Source organism: Macrobrachium nipponense, chromosome 12 (assembly GCF_015104395.2).
Source record: "Macrobrachium nipponense isolate FS-2020 chromosome 12, ASM1510439v2, whole genome shotgun sequence".
Taxonomy (NCBI): Eukaryota; Metazoa; Arthropoda; class Malacostraca; order Decapoda; family Palaemonidae; genus Macrobrachium; species Macrobrachium nipponense.
This window is the reverse complement of record NC_087205.1, coordinates 84,353,727-84,373,201: the sequence shown is the minus strand read 5'-3', so window position 1 is coordinate 84,373,201 and position 19,475 is coordinate 84,353,727. Positions and strand designations below refer to the sequence as shown.

The following is a 19,475-nucleotide window of genomic DNA, read 5'->3' as shown; positions in this document are numbered from 1 at the left end:
TACCTGTTCCTCTCACTGCTCTGGGGTTCATTCAGCTGTTCCTTACGCTGGAATTGCTGGAATACCTGGTAGGAGAGACTGCAGACTACACTCGGTACTGCCGTGACGAACTACGGACGACATTGTCGTATCGCTGGCGGGGTTGCAACCTAACCGACATGGCATTTTTTGGGGCTTCACATTTTTTTTGGTATCATGCCTGCTGCCGACGTCAGGCAATATTGGAGGCGGAATTTTTTTTTAAGTACGCCCAATGTGCCCGGCATTATGCCCCGTGATAGTTTCCTGGCATTGGACAGGTATTTCAACGCCTTCAACCGAAGGGCCATACCCCGGAATAACCCCGATCGCCTCATCTTAGTCCGCCCAGTGTTGGAGTACATTCGTGAACGGTGCAAAATTCTCATGGTTCCTGGCAAGAACCTTTCTTTGGATGAGGGAATGATGCATTACAAAGGACGTCTTAGCATTAAAGTGTATAACCCCAAGAAGCCAAAGAAATATGGAGTGAAACATTTTTTTATTACGGAGTCCAACACTGGATACGTCGTGGACTTCTCGGTGTATTCCGGGGTCTTCTCCACGCTGCGTGACACTGTGTTCAGTCTTGTGGATCGTTTCTGTAACCAGGGATACCACCTGTTTATGGATAATTATTATTAAAACTTGGTATTCCTGGCCCAGGAAACTGTATGAAGCAGGTGTGCACGTCAGTGGTACCCGAATGTCCTCAAGAGGTTCGCTAGCCAGCCGCAATATCTGGCAAGAGGAGAGACAGAGTGGCGGGGGAAGGGAACTGTCTTCGTCATCTGTTGGAAGGGGGTCCGACTCGTCCCCATGATTACGACGAGTCATGAACCCACCCAAGAGGAGATCGTCCAGCGGAAGAAGACACGTCAGCAGGGCCGAGTTATGTATGAGGAGTTTCGTGTCGAGTGGCCTACCGTCATTGGGCACTACAATAGGCACATGGGAGGAGTTTCATCTCTTTGATCAACTCATCCATATAATTATCCCCTTTGCCAGGAGAACCAGGAGGTGGACACAGAAGCTCCTCAAATACATTCTTCAGTTGCCCTCCAGAATGCCTACATCCTCTGCTGAGGGTACTACAATCCAGACGTCCGGAGGTTGTCCCACATCCAGTTTCTTGAGGTAGCTGGGAATGCCCTCATCAACTTTAATCCCGATGAGTGGCCTTCCATCAATGGCCCCCTGCCCCGAGCTGCAGATCTGCCCCTAGAGTAAAGGGCAGATGTTAAGAAGGCCAACTTCGGTCGTCCTGCTCCTACCGCTGCTGCCGCCGCCGCCCCTGCTGCCGCCGCCTCTGCTGCCAACGCCCCTGCTGCCGCCGCCCCTGCTGCCGCCGCCGCCCCTGCTGCCGCCGCCCCTGCTGCCGCTGCCGCTGCCCCTGCTGCCGCTGCTGCCCCTGCCGCCGCCGCCCTTGATGATCCCGCCCCCGCCTAGATGACTTCTCTTGATTAGCGGACCCACTTTGCCCTTTTTTTTTTTTTTTTTTGTCGGCTGCAGCCAGGGGATCACACACTGGAGCACCTACAAGGGCGCAGGCAGAAACGGTACCGGGTGTGCCATATGAATGGCAGAAGGAGAGACACCCGGTTATTCTGTTGCACCTGCAAAATAGCTCTTTGCAGGTTCGGGGAGTGTGACCGCAAGTACCACAATGCGGTTGTATATTGGAGTGCGCCTGACGTACCGACGGTGTGGAGGGCGCAGCAGGCCGCCGACCTCAGCAGTAAGGGCGCAGCGGTCTCCCTCCTCCTCCCAACCTCCACCTGTACCTCGTCATGTCGAGAGGAAAAAAATGCAAGACTCTTCAATGGAGGAGGGAGAAAACAAGAATAGTACGAAGAGTCAGGATTACGAGTGAGTATTCTGCATTTATTTTATATTTAGTTTTATATTTATTACAAGTTTTTATATATCTGTATCTATTGATGTATTTTATATGTTATTTCATTTTATGCAAAAAGAAAAGTTTCACCTGCATTCCTTTTAGTTATGTATTCGTACCAGAATAGAAAAATGTACTATATATATATATATATATATATATATATATATATATATATATATGTGTATTGTAAGTAAGCCTTAGGATTTTTATAATGTATTAGCTTACTTAGGTTAGCTTTTAAGTTCCTCTTTCATTTCTGAAGGCTGTAAAGTTCATTGTTGATTCGCCTTCTTGTTAGTAGGGGTCTCCTCACTCCAGTGGTATTTTTGTGTAGTCTTGTTGACTAATCCTCCCTGTTTCTCCCCTCCATATTTTGGCTTTGCTGAGTTGACTTGAGACCTGATTTCCAAGCTGCAGGCAGTTTTGTATCTGCACCCTGACTTGTGAGCCTGCTATCTCTCTCGGATTTACAGCAAGTCTCAGAAAATATATATCTTCAGCTGGCAGTTTCTCCACATCTCTGCCATTTTATTATTGCCTCTGGTGCAGTACTTGCCAGAGGGGCCTCGCTTGGCGACGGTAAGGCGTGTCATCCATTTATTATAAAAAGTATTGATCAAGATTACTGGGATCACGGCGTCCATGATTATGAACGAGATGACTAGGATCACGGCTGCACTGCAGTAGTCAGATGAATTTTCTGATAGAGCTCTATAGTAATTGTATTGTGATTTGCCGTCCTCTGCCTTTATTGGAGTGCTTATGGGAGGAGACCTTCATCGTCTCATCATCATCCTTTAGAGTGTAAAATTCAGGTTATTCCTTTCTTTTGGTTATTTTCTATTCCTCTCTGGGCCCCCTTTCCTCCTTCAGAGTGAATGCGTTGCCTAATCATTTGGTACATGTTGTGTAAGTGATTTTGTGATTTAATGTTAATGAAGAGGCCTAGTTATAACTTCCTGTATTTTATTGAATTATAATATATATTGATTTTTTTTTCATTGTTTTGCTATCCCCCTTGAGTTATTCTTGTGCTGCATTTACCTGGGCTTGCTTCCACCTTAGTGGATTGCTGCCTTTTGAACACCTAAGTTTGTGGTATTTTGATTATTTATGGTCCTGTAGACCTAGAATGTGTTGTGGTCCAACGAGGCCATTACAAGTGGCGACCTTTTTGCCAGGATTGATCGTATCCTTTGTGGTTGTTCTTTTTGCAGTGCAAGGGTAATTTCTTGGGGCGTGTTAGTGTTAGGTGGCATGGTTACACTCCTCAGTGTTTGGTTGGCTGGCATTATTGCAAGTGAAATAATTTTGTTATAGGTAAAGTGTTGTAATTATTCATAATCAAATGGAGGATTGAATGTCGTAGAGTTGCTTGAAGGAGAGGGATGGCAGGATAGGTTGGCCGAATTAAACAAAGAGGAGTTAGAAAGTGTGGCAGATTTTTTCGAAGTGGAGAGAACGTAACAATGAAGAAGGTATACTATATTGCTAAAGGTTTTATGAGTGTGTTAAGGAGACTAAGACAGGAGCCAAACCCAAGGTTAGGAAAGAAGAGGTCTTGTCGGTAGAAATTTTGGATAGACAGATTAGTCTAAAACAAATGGAAATAGACCAGCAAAAAATGGTGTTTGAAGAGAGAGAGAGGGAAAGGAAGCATGAGTTAGCTAAGATGGCTTTGCAAACGCCAGGGTCACCAGGGTCTCCTTCTCGTGTTGAGGCTTCCTCCTCCTTCTCAAATTTAGCTCAGGCTTTGAAGTTTGTCCCGAACTTCCAGGAAGATAATGTTGCGGAGTTCTTTATGTCATTCGAAAGAATTGCTAATAAGTTAGAATGGCCTATTGGATTTATGGACTACCCTTATCCAGAGTAAATTGATTGGGAAAGCCCAAAAGGTATATGTAACTTTGGAAGAAAATCTCTCCTCGGATTACGAAAGTGTAAGGCGATAGTGTTGAAGGCATATGAGCTCGTGCCGGAGGCCTATCGGCAAAGGTTCCGGAATTTGAGGAAAAATGAAAATCAGACTTTCGTAGAATTTGCAAGGAGTAAAGAGCAATTTGCTACTGATTGGTTGAAATCTAAAGAGGTGGACGATTTTGATAAGTTAAAGCAGTTGCTGTTGGTTGAAGAGTTTAAAAGTTGTACTCCTGAGCGTTTGAAGGTTCATTGGAGGAGTTGAAATTAGATTCCCTTCAGGAGGTTTGCTGTGGCATCAGATGAGTACTTTTTGTCTCATAAAGATACTATGAAAGAGACGTTATCTAAGGAAAGATCACGTTGGGGTTATTCTGAGAGATCTGGTAATTTTAATAATCGAAAGAATGTTTCTCAGAATGTTCAATTATAAGGGTTCTCAGAATGTTCAATCAAATAAGGTTTCTCCGAATGGTCAATCAAAAAGGTGTGGAACTCGCAGAATACAGACTTGGGGAGTCGGGTGGTTATGATCCACAAAAGCTTAGGTATTTGACGTGCTTTTTCTGTAATAAGCGGGTCATATCAAAAGAATGTGTAATGCTTGGAAAAAGGTACGTAACAGTAAAGTTAATCCGATGATGGCGGTTGAGAAAAGTGCTAGTCAGGTTTGGATCTCTGCCCTCTCCGACTCAATGACTAAGAAAGTCAGAGACTGGTAGTTCCTTCGGTGATTTTCTGGCCGTGGGGGGGGAAGTCATCGCTGAATGGTGAAGGCCAAGGGAGGAGGAAAGTGAATATTTTACGTGATACCGGAGCAGCACAATCATTAATTCTAGAGATTTGGTCCCGAATGATTTTGTGTATGAGAATCGGGAGTTTGTTATTTTGAGTGGTTTTCCGGACACGGTAAAATCGTATCCAATTGGGTCTATTTCATCTTAGTTGTCCTTATTTTTCGGGGAATATCCGTTTGGCTATTGTTGATAAATTTCCGATTAAAAAGGTGGATGTGGTTCTCGGAAATGAGATTGTGTATGAGAATAAGTACGTGCCAATTGTGATTAATCCGGATGTGGAAGTAGCGGTAGTCACTCGTGCTAAAGCAAAGGCTGTTGACGCTGCAGAGTCAACAGTCGACGTTGATTTGAGTAGTTTAGGACGTAGTTGATGTAGCTGTAGATAGTAGTAGTGTTAGATTAAAACCCAATTGGACTGTTAAAGAACTTGTTTCGGCTCAGAAAAGGAGTTTGGTAGTTTCCCTATTGAGTCTGGTGAGATAGCGAACGTGACAGTTCCTATGTTTAAGGTAATTAATAGCATATTATATAGAGTAAGTAGACCAATGCATGCCTCGGGGAGGATTACGAAATTATTAGACAGATTGTGGTCCTGAATGTTACCGTCATGAGTTGATGTCATTAGCTCACGAGAATGTGATGGCGGGACATTTTGGTATTCACAAACTGTCCGTTAGGTTATTGAATAATTTCTTCTGGCCTAAGTTGAAAGGTGATGTAAAAAAATTTGTTAATAGTTGTGAAGTTTTTTTGTCAGAGAGTCGGCAAACCTAATCTACCTATTCCAAAGGCTCCATTAATACCTATCCCTGTTGTGTCTGAACCTTTTCGTGAGGTGTTAATTGATGTTGTTGGTCCTCTCCCAAAGTCAAAGAGTGGAAATGAGTATATTTTCACTATTATGGATCGTATGTCTCGGTACCCCGAGGCAATCCCCTTGCGGTCCATAAGGAGTGAAAAGATTGTAGAGGCATTAATAGGTTTCTTTTCAAAATTTTGGTCTCCCGAAGGTAATTCAGTCTGACTGCGGTACTAATTTCACGAGTCGTTTATTTTAAGCAGAAAATGACTGAATTGGGCATTAAACATGTAACGTCCTCGCCTTATCATCCAGAGTCACAGGGTGCTTTGGAACGTTTTCACCAAACTATGAAAAGTATGTTAAAGAAATATTGTATTGTGAATGGGGCTGAATGGGATAAAAACCTTCCCTTCCTCTTATTCGCTTTCTGCTCTATTCCTGGTCAATCTCTCGGTCTCTCTCCTTTTAATTTGATTTTTGGACATTCTGTAAGGGGTCCGCTTGATATAGTGAGAGAGGCTTGGGAGGGAGATGCCCCTGATTTGAATCTGTTTCATTACCTTAATAATTTGAATGCTAAATTAACCAGAGCTTGGTCTTTTGCAGGTGAGAATTTGTTGAAAAGTCAGAAGAAAATGAAATTTTATTTTGACAGAAAGACTGTGACCCGGGACTTCGACGTAGGACAGAAGGTACTGGTTCTGTTACCTATCCCAGGTAATTCTCTCAAAGCTACCTCCCAGGGACCATGGAAGGTATTAAAGAAGGTAAGTAATGTTAACTTCTGGTGGAAACCCCCAATAGGAGAAGGCCTCATCAATTAGTACATATAAATAGATGAAAGCTTTCCATGAAAGAGAGAAGGTTAGGCCAATTGCGGCTCTTCGTGACAGTAGAAATGACTTTGTCGGTAATAATGCTTCTTTTTCAGATGAGCATAATGATTCCTTTTCAGAAGACAGGGACGTTTACTTGAAAGATAGTGAATGGCTGGCAGGTAATGTCGAGGCTTTAGAAAATTTACCTCAGATGTTGAGTCACTTGGGTAAAGATGAGCAACAATCCTTGGGAAATTTGGTTTTAAAATATAAGGACTCGTTTTCTAATGTGCCCGGCAAGACCACGATCTTGCAGCATGACGTGGACGTAGGGGACGCCACGCCCTTGAAGCAAGCTCCTTATAGGTTTAACCCAAAAAAGAATGAAATTGTTTGCTAAGAGAGGTGAGTATATGCTTAAGCATAATTAAATTGAGCCGAGTTGTAGTCCTTGGTCATCTCCGGTTGTGTTGGTAAAGAATCGACGGAGACTATCGTCTTTGTTTTGATTACAGGAAGCTTAATGAGGTGACCAAGGCTGATAGTTTTCCATTGCCTCGAGTGGAAGATTGCATCGATCGTATGGGTCGTGCCTAAGTATATTACGAAGTTCGACTTATTAAAAGGATATTGGCAGGTGCCTCTGTCGGAAAGGGCCAGAAGTGTTTCGGCTTTTGTAACACAACAGGGGTTATTTCAGTGTAAAGTGATGCCCTTTGGCATGAAAAATGCTGCTGCCACCTTTCAGTGACTTATGAATTCTTTGGTTAGTGGTCTAGAGTGATGTGTGGTGTATTGATTGAGGCTTGGTTATTTTTAGCGACGACTGGCAGTCGCACCTGAAGAGAATTGAGGCCTTATTCAAAGTACTTAGGAAAGCAGGCCTGGTTTTATTAATTTAATGAAAGTCGGATTTCGCAAAACAAAAGCAAAGGTGGTATATCTTGGACATGAGATAGGAGCAGGTATGTATGCTCCTAAGGAGGCTAACATTGAAGCCATTCGTAAGGTAAAGGTTCCTAAATGTAGAAAGATTTGCGAAGGGTATTGGGGATGCAAGCTATTATCGTAGATTCATTCGCAATTTTTTCAGACATTGCGGAACCTCTTACTGCTTTGTTGAAGAAAAATGTTACCTTCGTTTGGAGTAAGGAGGCTCAGGATGCATTAGAGAAGATAAAACTGATCCTCATTAGTCGGCCTTTGTTAACTGCTCCCAATTTTGACACTCCATTCCAGCTTACCACTGATGCGAGTGATGTGGGGGTTGGTGCGGTATTGAGTCAGGCTGACGGAAATGGTATCGTCCACCCGGTGGCGTATTTTTCTAAAAAGCTCACTTTGCCTCAAAGAAAATATTCCACAATCGAGAAGGAGACGTTGGCCTTGATCTTGGCAGTAACATCATTTTAATGTCTATCTCTCCTCCTCAGGTGTGCCCATTAAGTTTGTACGGACCATAACCCTTAACGTTCTTGAATCGGTACAAGAATAAAAATCAGAGATTGATGCGCTGGAGTATTTTGGTCCAAGAATTCGATCTGCAGTTGAAGCATATCCCAGAGGAAAGAGAATATGGTGGCCGATGCATTGTCCCGGCTGGCAGAGTAAGTGCGAACGAGGTAATTATAAGGGTTTTTCTTTACCTGTTGGTAAGTTTCCTGTCACTCGTATTTCCTAGTTGAGTATTAATCGTTATTTTTATATGGTTTCTTTTATTTTAGTGTGATGGTTGAACAAATTATGATTTAATATAACATTCCAATGTTGGATATAATAACTGTTGATTATATTATTGGATATGATAGATGGATATTGACCATCTGTAAGATAATTGTTAGTTGATGGATTCAACTGTTATTCTATAGGTTAATTTATGCCTTTAATTGCTTTTGGAGGTGGTGAAGTTTATAATGAACTGGTGTTATTTCTGTGATTGAATTATGCTTAAAACTGAGGTTGCATAAAAATATCTGGTTGTGTGGTGGTTTAGGTATTTATGAATGATCCTATATTGGACTCGTGTTTTAGGCGATGGTATTTATTACGTTAGTTGGGTATGCAAATTAGTTAAGGTTAAGTTTTTTTGTGACAAACTGATTTGTTTATACACCCCTTTGTCAGGAGTGTGGACTCCATATAATTGTTAATAGTGCTTAAAAGAAAAGTGCTGTGTTAGTGCTGTGACATGTTATGTGTTCAAGACACTTGGGTGTAAGGCTAATGTACAGGTGTTATAATGGTGCTATGAAGGTTGTGCTGTGAAAAAGTACAGCTAAGGTGTATGATATTTTTGGGACATTTAATCATTATACCTTCGCGGCTTTGAACAATTCACAAGGAAAGAGGAACCTTTCCCTTCAAACATACCATGGTCCATTCTGGTGGTGAACAGGCAGAACTGGTGTACTATTTATATTTGACGGAAGGATGTAGGTGTTAATTTATTTAAGGTAGCCTCTGGATGCATTAAGGATGTCGCATATTTAGTTTAAGTATTTACAAGTACCCAAGTAATGAATCCTTTATTTGGACACTATATTTTGGGGGTTGGTGATAGTGTAATGACAATTTTGGTTTATCGTATATATCATTTTTCTCCAATCTTGGGCAACCTAGGGTGGATCCCATATTGTTGGGATAATTCAATTATTGATTTACAGGTTGGTCTTATTGATTTTGTAGTTCCTATGGTGAAAGGACTTTGGTGCAATTATTTAGTGGTGATGGGGTTTGTTTTTAAAGTGACCTTTTTCATTTGTTAACATTTGTAATTCCCTTTGTTTAATTGTTTGATATTATATTTCAAGTGTGTATATTGGGATACTTAATTCCCATTAACTTTAACGTAAACTTTTGCGCATCTTTGTTTAGTAACTTTTGCAATTTTGTCTGGGTGGAAAAAAATTTTTTTTTTTTCTCTCTCTGGGTGGGAGGAGGTGTAAGTAAGCCTTAGGATTTTTTATAATGTATTAGCTTACTTAGGTTAGCTTTTAAGTTCCTCTTTATTCATTTCTTGAAGTGCTGTAAAGTTCATTGTTCGATTCGCCTTCTTGTTAGTTAGGGGTCTCCTCACTCCAGTGGTATTTTGTGTAGTCCTTCTTGTTGACTAATCCTCCCTTTTTTGTTTCTCCCCTCCATTTTTTATTTTGGGCTTTGCTGAGTTTGACTTGAGACCTGATTTCTCCAAGCTGCAGGCAGTTTTTTGTATCTGCCAACCCTGACTTGTGAGCCTGCTATCTCTCTCGGATTTTACAGCAACAGGTCCTCCAGAAAATATATATCTTCAGCTGGCAGTTTTCTCCACAATCTCTGCCATTTTATTATTGCCTGATAAGGTGCAGTAACTTGCCAAGATGGGGCCTCGCTTGGCGACGGCGTAAGGTCGTGGTCATCCATTATTATAAAACCCAAAAAGTATTGATCCAAGATTCTACTGGGAATCACGGCGGGGGGGGGGTGGGGGGCCGTCCATGATTATGAACGCGGATGACTAGGATCAACGGCTGCACTGCAGTTAGTCAGGAGTAAGATGAAATTTTCTGATAGAGCCTCTATAGTAATTGTATTGTGATTTGCCGTCCTCTGCCACTTTAATTGGAGTGCTTCTGGGAGGAGGACCTTCATCGTCTCATCATCATCCTTTAAGAGTTGTTGAAAAATTTCCAGGTTATTACCTTTTTTTCTTTTGGGTTATTTTTGCTATTCCTCTCTGGGCCCCCCTTTCCTCCTTCAGAGGTTGAATGCGTCGCCTAATCATTTGGGTGGGTCATGGTTGTTGTAAGTGATTTTGATGGATTTAATGGTTAATGAAGAGGCCTGTATCGTAAACTTCCTGTATTTTTATTGAATTATCAACTCATATATTAGATTTTTTTTTCATTGTTTTTGGCCATCCCCCCTTGAGTTATTCTTGTGCTAACATTACCTGGGCTTGCTTCCCCACCTTAGTGGATTGCTGCCTTTTGAACACCTAAGTTTTGTGGGTATTTTGATTTTATTTATGGCTCCTGTAGACCTAGTAATGTGTTGTGGTCCAACGAGGGCCACTTACAAGTATAATATAAATTGTAGATATATATATATATTATTATATATATTAATAAGTGTGTATAATATTTGTCTATATTGTATAATATCTTTGTATATATTGATAATATTATATATATATATTATATATATATATTATGTTATATAATCTGTATATATATATATGTATATATATATGTATTATATATATAATATAATATACATATATATTATTATATACATACATTTGTCATAATATATTGCTATATATATCCATATTGTGTATAATATATTGTTAATATATTTATATACGTTATATATATATATAAATATAATATATATATACATATTTAATAACATATCTTATTACATATATAATTTATATATATTATATATATATATATATGTATATATACAAATATAATTATACAAATATATAAATAAAATCTATTACCACATATATATATACCATATATTATATATTATGTTATATATATGGTTATGTATTATAATATATATTATGGTATATATATTATGTATATATTAATGTGTAATATCTATGAATATGTATTATATTATACTGTATAATATATATATGTATATATATATGTATAATATATTGTAGTGTATATTATGTATATAATATATTAATTTATGTATATATTATATTGTGTGTATGTAATATATATGTATATATGTATATATTAACTTGTATATATGTATATATTAATGTATATATTTGTATAATATTATGTAATATGTATATGTTGCTATGTATATATGTATATGGTATATTGGTATATCTGATATAGTGTATATATGTATACTGTTATAATGTTATTATATATGGTATATTGTATTATATATGTATATGTATATATATGTATATTGTATATATATGTATATGTATACTTATATATATATAATGGTATAATATATATATAGGTATATATATAGTTATGTTAGTATATATATTATATATGTATAATATTAGTATATGTATATATATATGGTATATATATGGTATATATTATGTATAGTATATATGTATATATAATATGTTAATATATATGTATATATATGTATATGTATCTATATAATGTATAAATATATGTATGTATAATATGTATTATGTTCCATTGATATATATATATTTGTATATATATGTATATGTATATATTATGGTATATGTATATATATGTACTATGTGTATATATCTGTAATATGTATATATATAAAGTTTTTTTGGGTTTTTTTTTTTTATTTTTATATATATGTATAATATTTATCTGTATATATATATATATGTAAATATATATATGTAATATATTATATATATATGGTTAATGTAAATAAGATATATATATATGTATAACATTATTGGTAATTTTGGGTTGGTGCAAAAAAATCCTAACCATACCTAGTAATATTCAATCATTTCTTAATCTTCATTTTGAAAACAAATTCGAAGTCTCTAGCACAATATTTCGAATTTATGGTGGAATTTTTTGAAAAAAAACTTTTTCATTCCCTCCGCCAGCAGCGGATTCTCTCGCAAGCAAATCTCCGAAAATTGCTTACGTCACATTCTCGTAAATCTTTCCTTCCGTTTCATATTATCCAGCCGTTATATAGAGGTTTATATATGAAAATATGCGCAATTTCATGTAAATAATTAACAAAAATAATTGAAGGTCGTCGCTTTTCTTATTTTTGAAATATTTTTGCATATGAAATCACGATAAATAGAAAAAAAATCGACGTTTGGTCAAACTTTGGTGACTGCAATCCAAAAATGGTCGAAAAAACGCAATTGTTAACGCTAAAACTCTGTTAACAGTCTAGTAAACTTATTCAATCACTATCTTCCATTTTGAAACAAATTCGAAGTCTCTAGCACAATATTTCAATTTATCGTGAATTTTTTGGTGAAAAAAAAACGTTTCCTTTCCCTCCGCGGCGGCGGATTCTGCTCCGCCGAAATCTCCGAAATGCTTATGTCGCATTCTCGTAATATTTGCTCCATTTCATATTAGCCGTTATATTCAGAGTTTTATATATTGCAAAATGTGCACAATTTTTATGTACTAATAGAATACAACAAAAAAAAATAATCGAAGGTCATAAGTTTCCTTTTTATTTTCGAAAATTTCTTTGCATATAAATTACGTATAAATAGAAAAAAAAAAATCGACCGTTTGGTCAAACTTTGGGGGGGGGGGGGACTCGAACCGAAATGGTCGCAAAAAACGCCCCTCCAATTGTAAGCTTAAAACCTCTTACAGTTCTAAAAGTAACTATTCAATTCATTTATCTTAATTTAATTTGTAAACAAATTCGAAGTCTCTAGCAACAATATTTCGGATTTATGGTCGAATTTTTTAAAAAACTTTCCTTTCCCTCCGCGATTGGATTACTCCGCCGCAAAATCTCCGAAACGCTTACGTCGCATTCTCGTAATATTTGCTCCGGTTTTCATATTAGCCGTTATATAGAGGTTTATATATGGAAAAATGTGCGCAATTTGTCATGTAGAATACAACAAAAACATAAATTGAAGGTCCGTTTTAGACCTTTGTCTTATTTTCGAAATATTTTTGCATATAAAATCCACGATAAAATAGAAAAAAAAATCGACGTTCGGTCATCTTTGACTCGGACCGCCGAAATGGTCGCAAAAACGCAATTGTAAGACTAAAACTCTTACAGTCTAGTAAATATTCAATCATTTATAATTCATTTTGAAACAAAGTTCGAAGTCTCTAGCACAATAGTTTCGATGGGTATGGCGTGAATTTTTGAAAAAATCTTTTCCTTTCCCTCCGCGTGCGGATTCTCCGCCGCAAAACTCCCAAAATTGCTTACGTCGCATTCTCGTAAATATTTGCTCTGTTTTCATAGAGTTGTAATATAGAAAATGTGCGCAATTTCATTGTTTAGAATAAACAACAATAAATCGTTGAAGGTCGTAAGCTTTTCTTATTTTTGTGAAATACTTTGCATTTAAATAAATTAACGAATTAAATGGCAAAAAAAAATCGGACGTTCGGTTCAAATTTGACTTGACCGCGAAATTGGTTGAAAAACGCAATTTGTAAAGCTAAAACTCTTACAGTCTAGTAATATTCAAGTCAGTTAACTTCATTTTGAAACAAATTCGAAGTCTCTAGCACAATATTTCGATTTATGGTGAAACATTTTGAAAAAAACAAACCTTTTTTTCCTTCCCTCCAGTGCGGGGATTCTCCTGCCGCAAATCTCCGAAATCTTGCTTACGTCGCATTCTTCGTAATATTTTGCTCCCGTTACCATATTAGCCGTTTTAATAGAGTTTTAATTATAAAAATAAAAATGTTGCGCAATTTCCATGTAGAATAAAAAAAAATAATTGAAGGTCATAGCTTTTGTTTCATTTTCGGAAAATTTGCATATAAATCACAATCAAATTAAAAAAATCAACGTTGTCGGGTTCTACTTTGGACTCATACCGAAATGGTCTAAAACAAGCGCAATTGTAAGCTAAACCTCTTACAGTTCTAGTAAATATTCAATCATTTATCTTCTTTTGAAAACCAATAATTCGAAGTCTCTTCTAGCACCAATATTTCCGATTTATGGTGAACAATTTTTTGGAAAAAAAAAAACCCTTTTACCTTCCCTCCGCGCAACGGATTTCTCCGCCCGCAAATCTACCCGAAAGATGCTTACTTCGCATTCCTCGTATATTTTGCTCCGGTTTCATATTAGCCGTTTCAAAGGAGTTTTTAATATAGTGAATATGTGCCGCAAGTTTTCATGTAGTAATAAAAAAAAATAATTTGAATGGTCGGTAGCTTATTCTCATATTTGAAATATTTTTGGCATTAAATAAAATCACGATAAATAGAAAAAAAAATCGAACGTTTCGGGTCAACTTTGACTCTACCGATATGGTCAAAAAACGCAATTGGAAGCTTAAACCCTTACCAGTTCTCCTTAATATTCAGTCATTTATCTTCATTTTGGAAAACAAATCCGAAATCCTCTAAGCTCAAATGTTCGATTTATGGTGAATTTGTTTGAAAAAAAGACTTTTTCCGTTCCCCTCCAATGGGGGGGATTGGGATTGCTCCGCCGCAAAATCTCCGAAATGCGTTACTCCGCATTCTCGTAATATTTGCTCTGTTTCATATTAGCCGTTTTCATAGACGTTTTTATATATGAAAGTGGAGCGCAATTTCATGTAGAATTAAAAAAAATTATTAGAATGGTCGTAGCTTTTCTCATTTCCGAAATATTTGCATATAAATCACGATAAATAAAAAAAACAAAAATTTCGACATTCAGTCAAACATTAACCTCGATCCGAAGTCGAAAAATGCAATTGTAAGCTAAAACTCGTTACAGCTTAGTAAATACTTCAATCATTTTCTATCTTCATTGTGAAACAAATTGGAAGTCTCTGAGCAAACAATATTTGCCGGGAAAAGTTTGATGGTGAATTTTTTGAAAAACAAAAAATGTTTAACGTCCGCACGTTACGAATTCATGCATTCATTTTGTGGATCAATAGTTTCTCTGTGTTGCTTTGATCGTTGTACAATGTTGGTTATATACCAAAATGATCGCAATTTAGTGGGTACAATATAATCCAAAAAAAATTTAACTTGCGTTAGCTTTAAACGGTTTGCTCACAGCGCGGATTTGTATACAACTTATCTATGAAAAAAAATTGTTTTGCGCTGTCATATTCCCATCCCATTTATTAATATGATAATGATATGTTTTTTCATTTCTGAATGGCGTTGCATACTAAACTTCAGGTTAATGACAAAAGGGGGAGGAGCCAAAAATGAAAGCTCTTCAATCTTGAAAAAACTGCGTGCGGTGATTAAATAAAAAAAAAGCAATTTAAAAAAAAAAAAATTTCCCGCTTTGGCGCTTCACAAGTTCCCCGAACCACTCACCGGCATACCAGGAGACGAATTTTTAAAATACCGCTTCGGCATTTAAGGGTTAATATCCGGGGGGGGGGGGGGGGGCCTAATGACATTTTGTTTTGCTGAGCAGAGGGCACCATTGACAACAGGTAGGGTTTTCAATTTGTGTTAGTTTTGATAAAACCGGGTGTCAAGATATAGTATATACTGGTATATATATATATGTATGTATGTATATATATAATTAGGTCTGTTAATATCATATATATATATATTATTATCTACTATATCTATATAATTATATACTATAAATATAATAGTATATAATAGTCTTATTATTAATATATACATATCAAGAGTCAGCAGGAAAAATGAAAGAGCAGCCAGTACCTAGCGCTTAGTGTATTCTTGCTAAACCCCCTCATCAGGGTTAACAATAATATATTATTGTACCCTTGCATTTTTCCTGCTGGCCTTTCTTGAATATCCAATCTTCACCGTGCTACTTGTGATTGGTATAACATAGTATAAGTAACATAACAATACATACCTTATTATATAATACTTGTATTATATATTATTTATAATACTACATGTTATATAAGGCAAATTTTTATTTTTCCTCAAGTGACAAATTTTTGCATCGAAAATATCTGTCCTGACAGCTGGGTAATACAACTTGATATGCAAGATGAAAAAATAAGCCATTCTCTCCAACTTTTGCCATCCAACACAAACTTTACCTGTGACAAAAGTTGTGACAGCACGCATTTCTTGTGCTTGAAGATAAACCAAAAATCAACTGCCTTAACCAGACTTCTAGGCGGCCCAATGATTTTGAAGAGGTTGGAAAAAAACTTGGTTGAGGTATACTGGATTTTGTATGTACTTTTTACACTGCCTAAAGAGATTACTTCCTCACCCAGTCCAGGTCAACGATGCTTTAATTGTGTTTGAGATTGGTAATGGTAACAAAGTGAAAAAATTCCTTGAAAAAATAAAATGTTCAATGATTATGAGAAACTTTAACTGTATTATTTGTCTCTTACTTACAGGGGAGGACACTGTGGGAATGAGTCTCAGTTGTTGGTTGGGTATGGTCCGTGGTGGTCATCTTGTCACCCATGAGTACTGAGGCGCCACACCCAGATCCATCCTAGGCTTTCTATATACATGACTCGTATATCATCAGGACGACTCAACAGGTGGACACATTGGTTGTTGTGATGATAGGGGTTAAAACAATCATACTAAAAAACAAAGCATCCTATTATTACCCAGTTTCAAATGGCAATATTTTCTGTCTAAAAGGTAAAATGGCATCTGAAATGGTAAAGGTTTCAATAATAAAACCTATATTCAGGCACAGTGGTAATTTTCCAAAACAGTGCAGTATGCACTGAAATAAAGCATTCTGTGAATTGGTGAAGACAGCGACATTATATTTACTAAAAAAAGTTAATCATATGTACAAAATACTTGGATTTAGGTATAAACAATTAAAATCTCACTTTATGACTAAAAAAAACTGTATTTTCTTATTTCAACCCTCAAAGGAAAATGGAAAAATTTAGTCAAAATATAGTTTGTAGCATTACAAGTAGATGGTCAGTCCAGAAAAACGTACTTCAGGACATAGTTTCAATTGGGCTCCTTTGAATCCTTCTAGTTCACTTCCATAGTCCTGATCGGACATGAGGTGGCGTGGGCATGGGGCTGTAGGAGTAACAGGAGGGATGGCACTGGGTAATGAGGACCACCACAGTCATCTGATGATGTAAGACTGTATTTCATAATCGTTGACTTTCTTGTACTACTAATAACCATCGGTGAACACAGAGGAGGGAGGACAAGTAGGAGGGTTCCATAGTATGATGGGATGGGGGAAATACATTTGTATGTTAGGACCAAACAACTTCTCCTGGCATTGAGAGGTGAGGGAAAAACAATTCAATGGAACTAAGCAGAACTTTTTAAAAATTAAGTGACATTAAACACCGTACTAAACACACTACAATTACTTATCAGAAAAACAATAAATATCTAATTAATTTAATTCAAAAACCGAAGTTATAAATAAGACAGTTAACATTCAGGAAAAATACTTTACTTAAATAGCAACTATTTTATGACCAAACAAAGAAAAAGAAATTGTGATGTTAAACATCCACATGTACCTTCTTATGAGAGAATACAATATCAAACTGCAAATGGACAGTGAGGTATTGGACAAGGCATTGGAGTAGTCATAGTAGTCATATCAGGAAGCTCACTATGTTACAGATGGGGCATTCGTCCTTTTTACCTTCTAACTTTCATTAACCCATGGGTTCTGGACCACTGTTTGGTTGGGCATTCCCTTTGGTGAGTTTCTGGTGGTTGGTGAAGGCGATGAGATACAGGTGACTAACCTGCCTTGGCTTAAAAATTTTGCTATTCTTCAAAATTCAACACAGTGAAATACAACATGTTACGTAAACTAAAAAAAACTGACATTGTTCATGGAAATGATGTAATTGGCCAGTTTTTGTAACATCACAGTGATCTATAGTGAATTTACAGGTTTCTTATAATGGTCACATAAAACAAATAAAAACAGAAAACCACAATAAAAGTATGTTAAACATGAAGAATTTCTTGTTTTGTTTAACTTTACTTGTTATTTTAATTTTGATTTCATAATCAATACTAGTAATTTACCTAAGGAATCTTTGCAACTAAATCATTGCACCCACTTTGAATTCTATTCAAGTATAACTTCTTATTGCTTTTCTTGTCATCAAAGATCATTTTCAAGTTTTTCACTTTGCTTTCATTAGCAATTATTAACTGACAGTTTAAATTTATAGGAAAAACTCACAAAATTTAATTATAGAAAATGAACTCAAAACTAATATGCCTGTATATGCTGTACCAACCTAAGAATAATTAGTACTTACCAGGCGTTGGGGAGGAGGACAATCCACTTCGTCATCAGGACAGTCTTCGATACCATTACACCAGTTAGTCTCATTCAGGCAATAATTACTTGAAGGGCATAACTTGGTACCTTCTGGGCAAGTCTTACAAATACATGTGCACAGAGATGTTACAACGCTATATTCATTCTGAAAATAAATAGGAATTCTTGTATCATTTATCTCATAATACTTCTTGGGGGGCTGGAGGCTGACAACAAAAACATATGAAAAGTCTCATAAAAAGTAATGAGTACAAGGGAAGAAAAGATAACCTCATGGTGATGAACTACAAATACCTACATTTCTGTAGCAGCATTTAGGGGTTTCAATATGGCTATTGTGAAACACTAAATTAGTTTGAAAATACTTTCAATGAATAGGTAACAAGGGTGTAAAAACTTTACAATTTGTCATTCAAAAGATATTCCAGAGTTCATAATAGTTAGGCCGATGTACTATTGTACACCTATACTCTAATGTGCTGATTACCTAATGTAACTATGATCAAAATTTGCTTTTGCTCCTAGAAATTAAAGGCAACTAAAATCTGCAGCATTTTCTTATTGCTTATAACACAAACAGACTTACTTCATCCTTGCATGGTGGACACTTCTTTTCTTGACATTTTGCCTCTCCCTCTCCTCCAATTATACATTCACACACTTTACAGTCTCTGGACTCAAATAATGAACCAGTTTCATACCTAGTAAAACAGTAAAAGTACCACAGATTACAACTCAGTGTGTATATCTGGCATCAATAATCATATTTGCTGTGATATCTGTTGACAATAAATACAAGTGAGTTTGATGCATTTTAACGGTATTGAAAAACATCTCAAAATAAAATGCTTCATCATATATACATACTTGTAATTCAATACAAGAGGTGAATCCACTTTGAATATATAGGTGATCTTAAGAACAAGAAAAATCTTGATAAAAATTCAAAGAACAAATACCTAATGCCATCCTCATAACATGGGCACATTGCTTTTGCTACGCAGAACTTTCCATCAAAGAATGTTCCACTGGATGGATTACAGCGATCATAAAACTCTTCTGGCAAACCAGGACAAGCGTCGCAGTAAGGTGGTGGAGGAATCAAGGTGGTGGTGAATGGAGCTTCAGTAGTTGTTTATTCCTCCGCTGCATCAGAAATTAAAATATTGAAATAATTTGTTTTTTCATTTTGTTAGAAAAGAAATCTCTTAATAAGGGGAAAAGGATTATGAATTCATAATTTTGTATTTCTTTTGAGGGATAGGAGTAGCTTAGTACTACTGGAAAATGATTCCTAGGAAAAGGGGAGG

The 19,475-nt window shown here is 36.6% G+C and overlaps 1 protein-coding gene across 1 annotated transcript in view; it reads right to left on the bottom strand.

The window, feature by feature from the left end:
* LOC135224863 (uncharacterized) overlaps nucleotides 1–19,475 on the bottom strand; it is a 275,908-nt gene that overhangs the window by 54,417 nt on the left and 202,016 nt on the right. Inside the window, 4 exon segments of the mRNA XM_064264188.1 lie at nucleotides 1,273–1,476; nucleotides 18,143–18,310; nucleotides 18,752–18,866; nucleotides 19,125–19,311. Of these exon segments, the coding sequence (XP_064120258.1) occupies nucleotides 1,273–1,476; nucleotides 18,143–18,310; nucleotides 18,752–18,866; nucleotides 19,125–19,311 (674 nt within the window).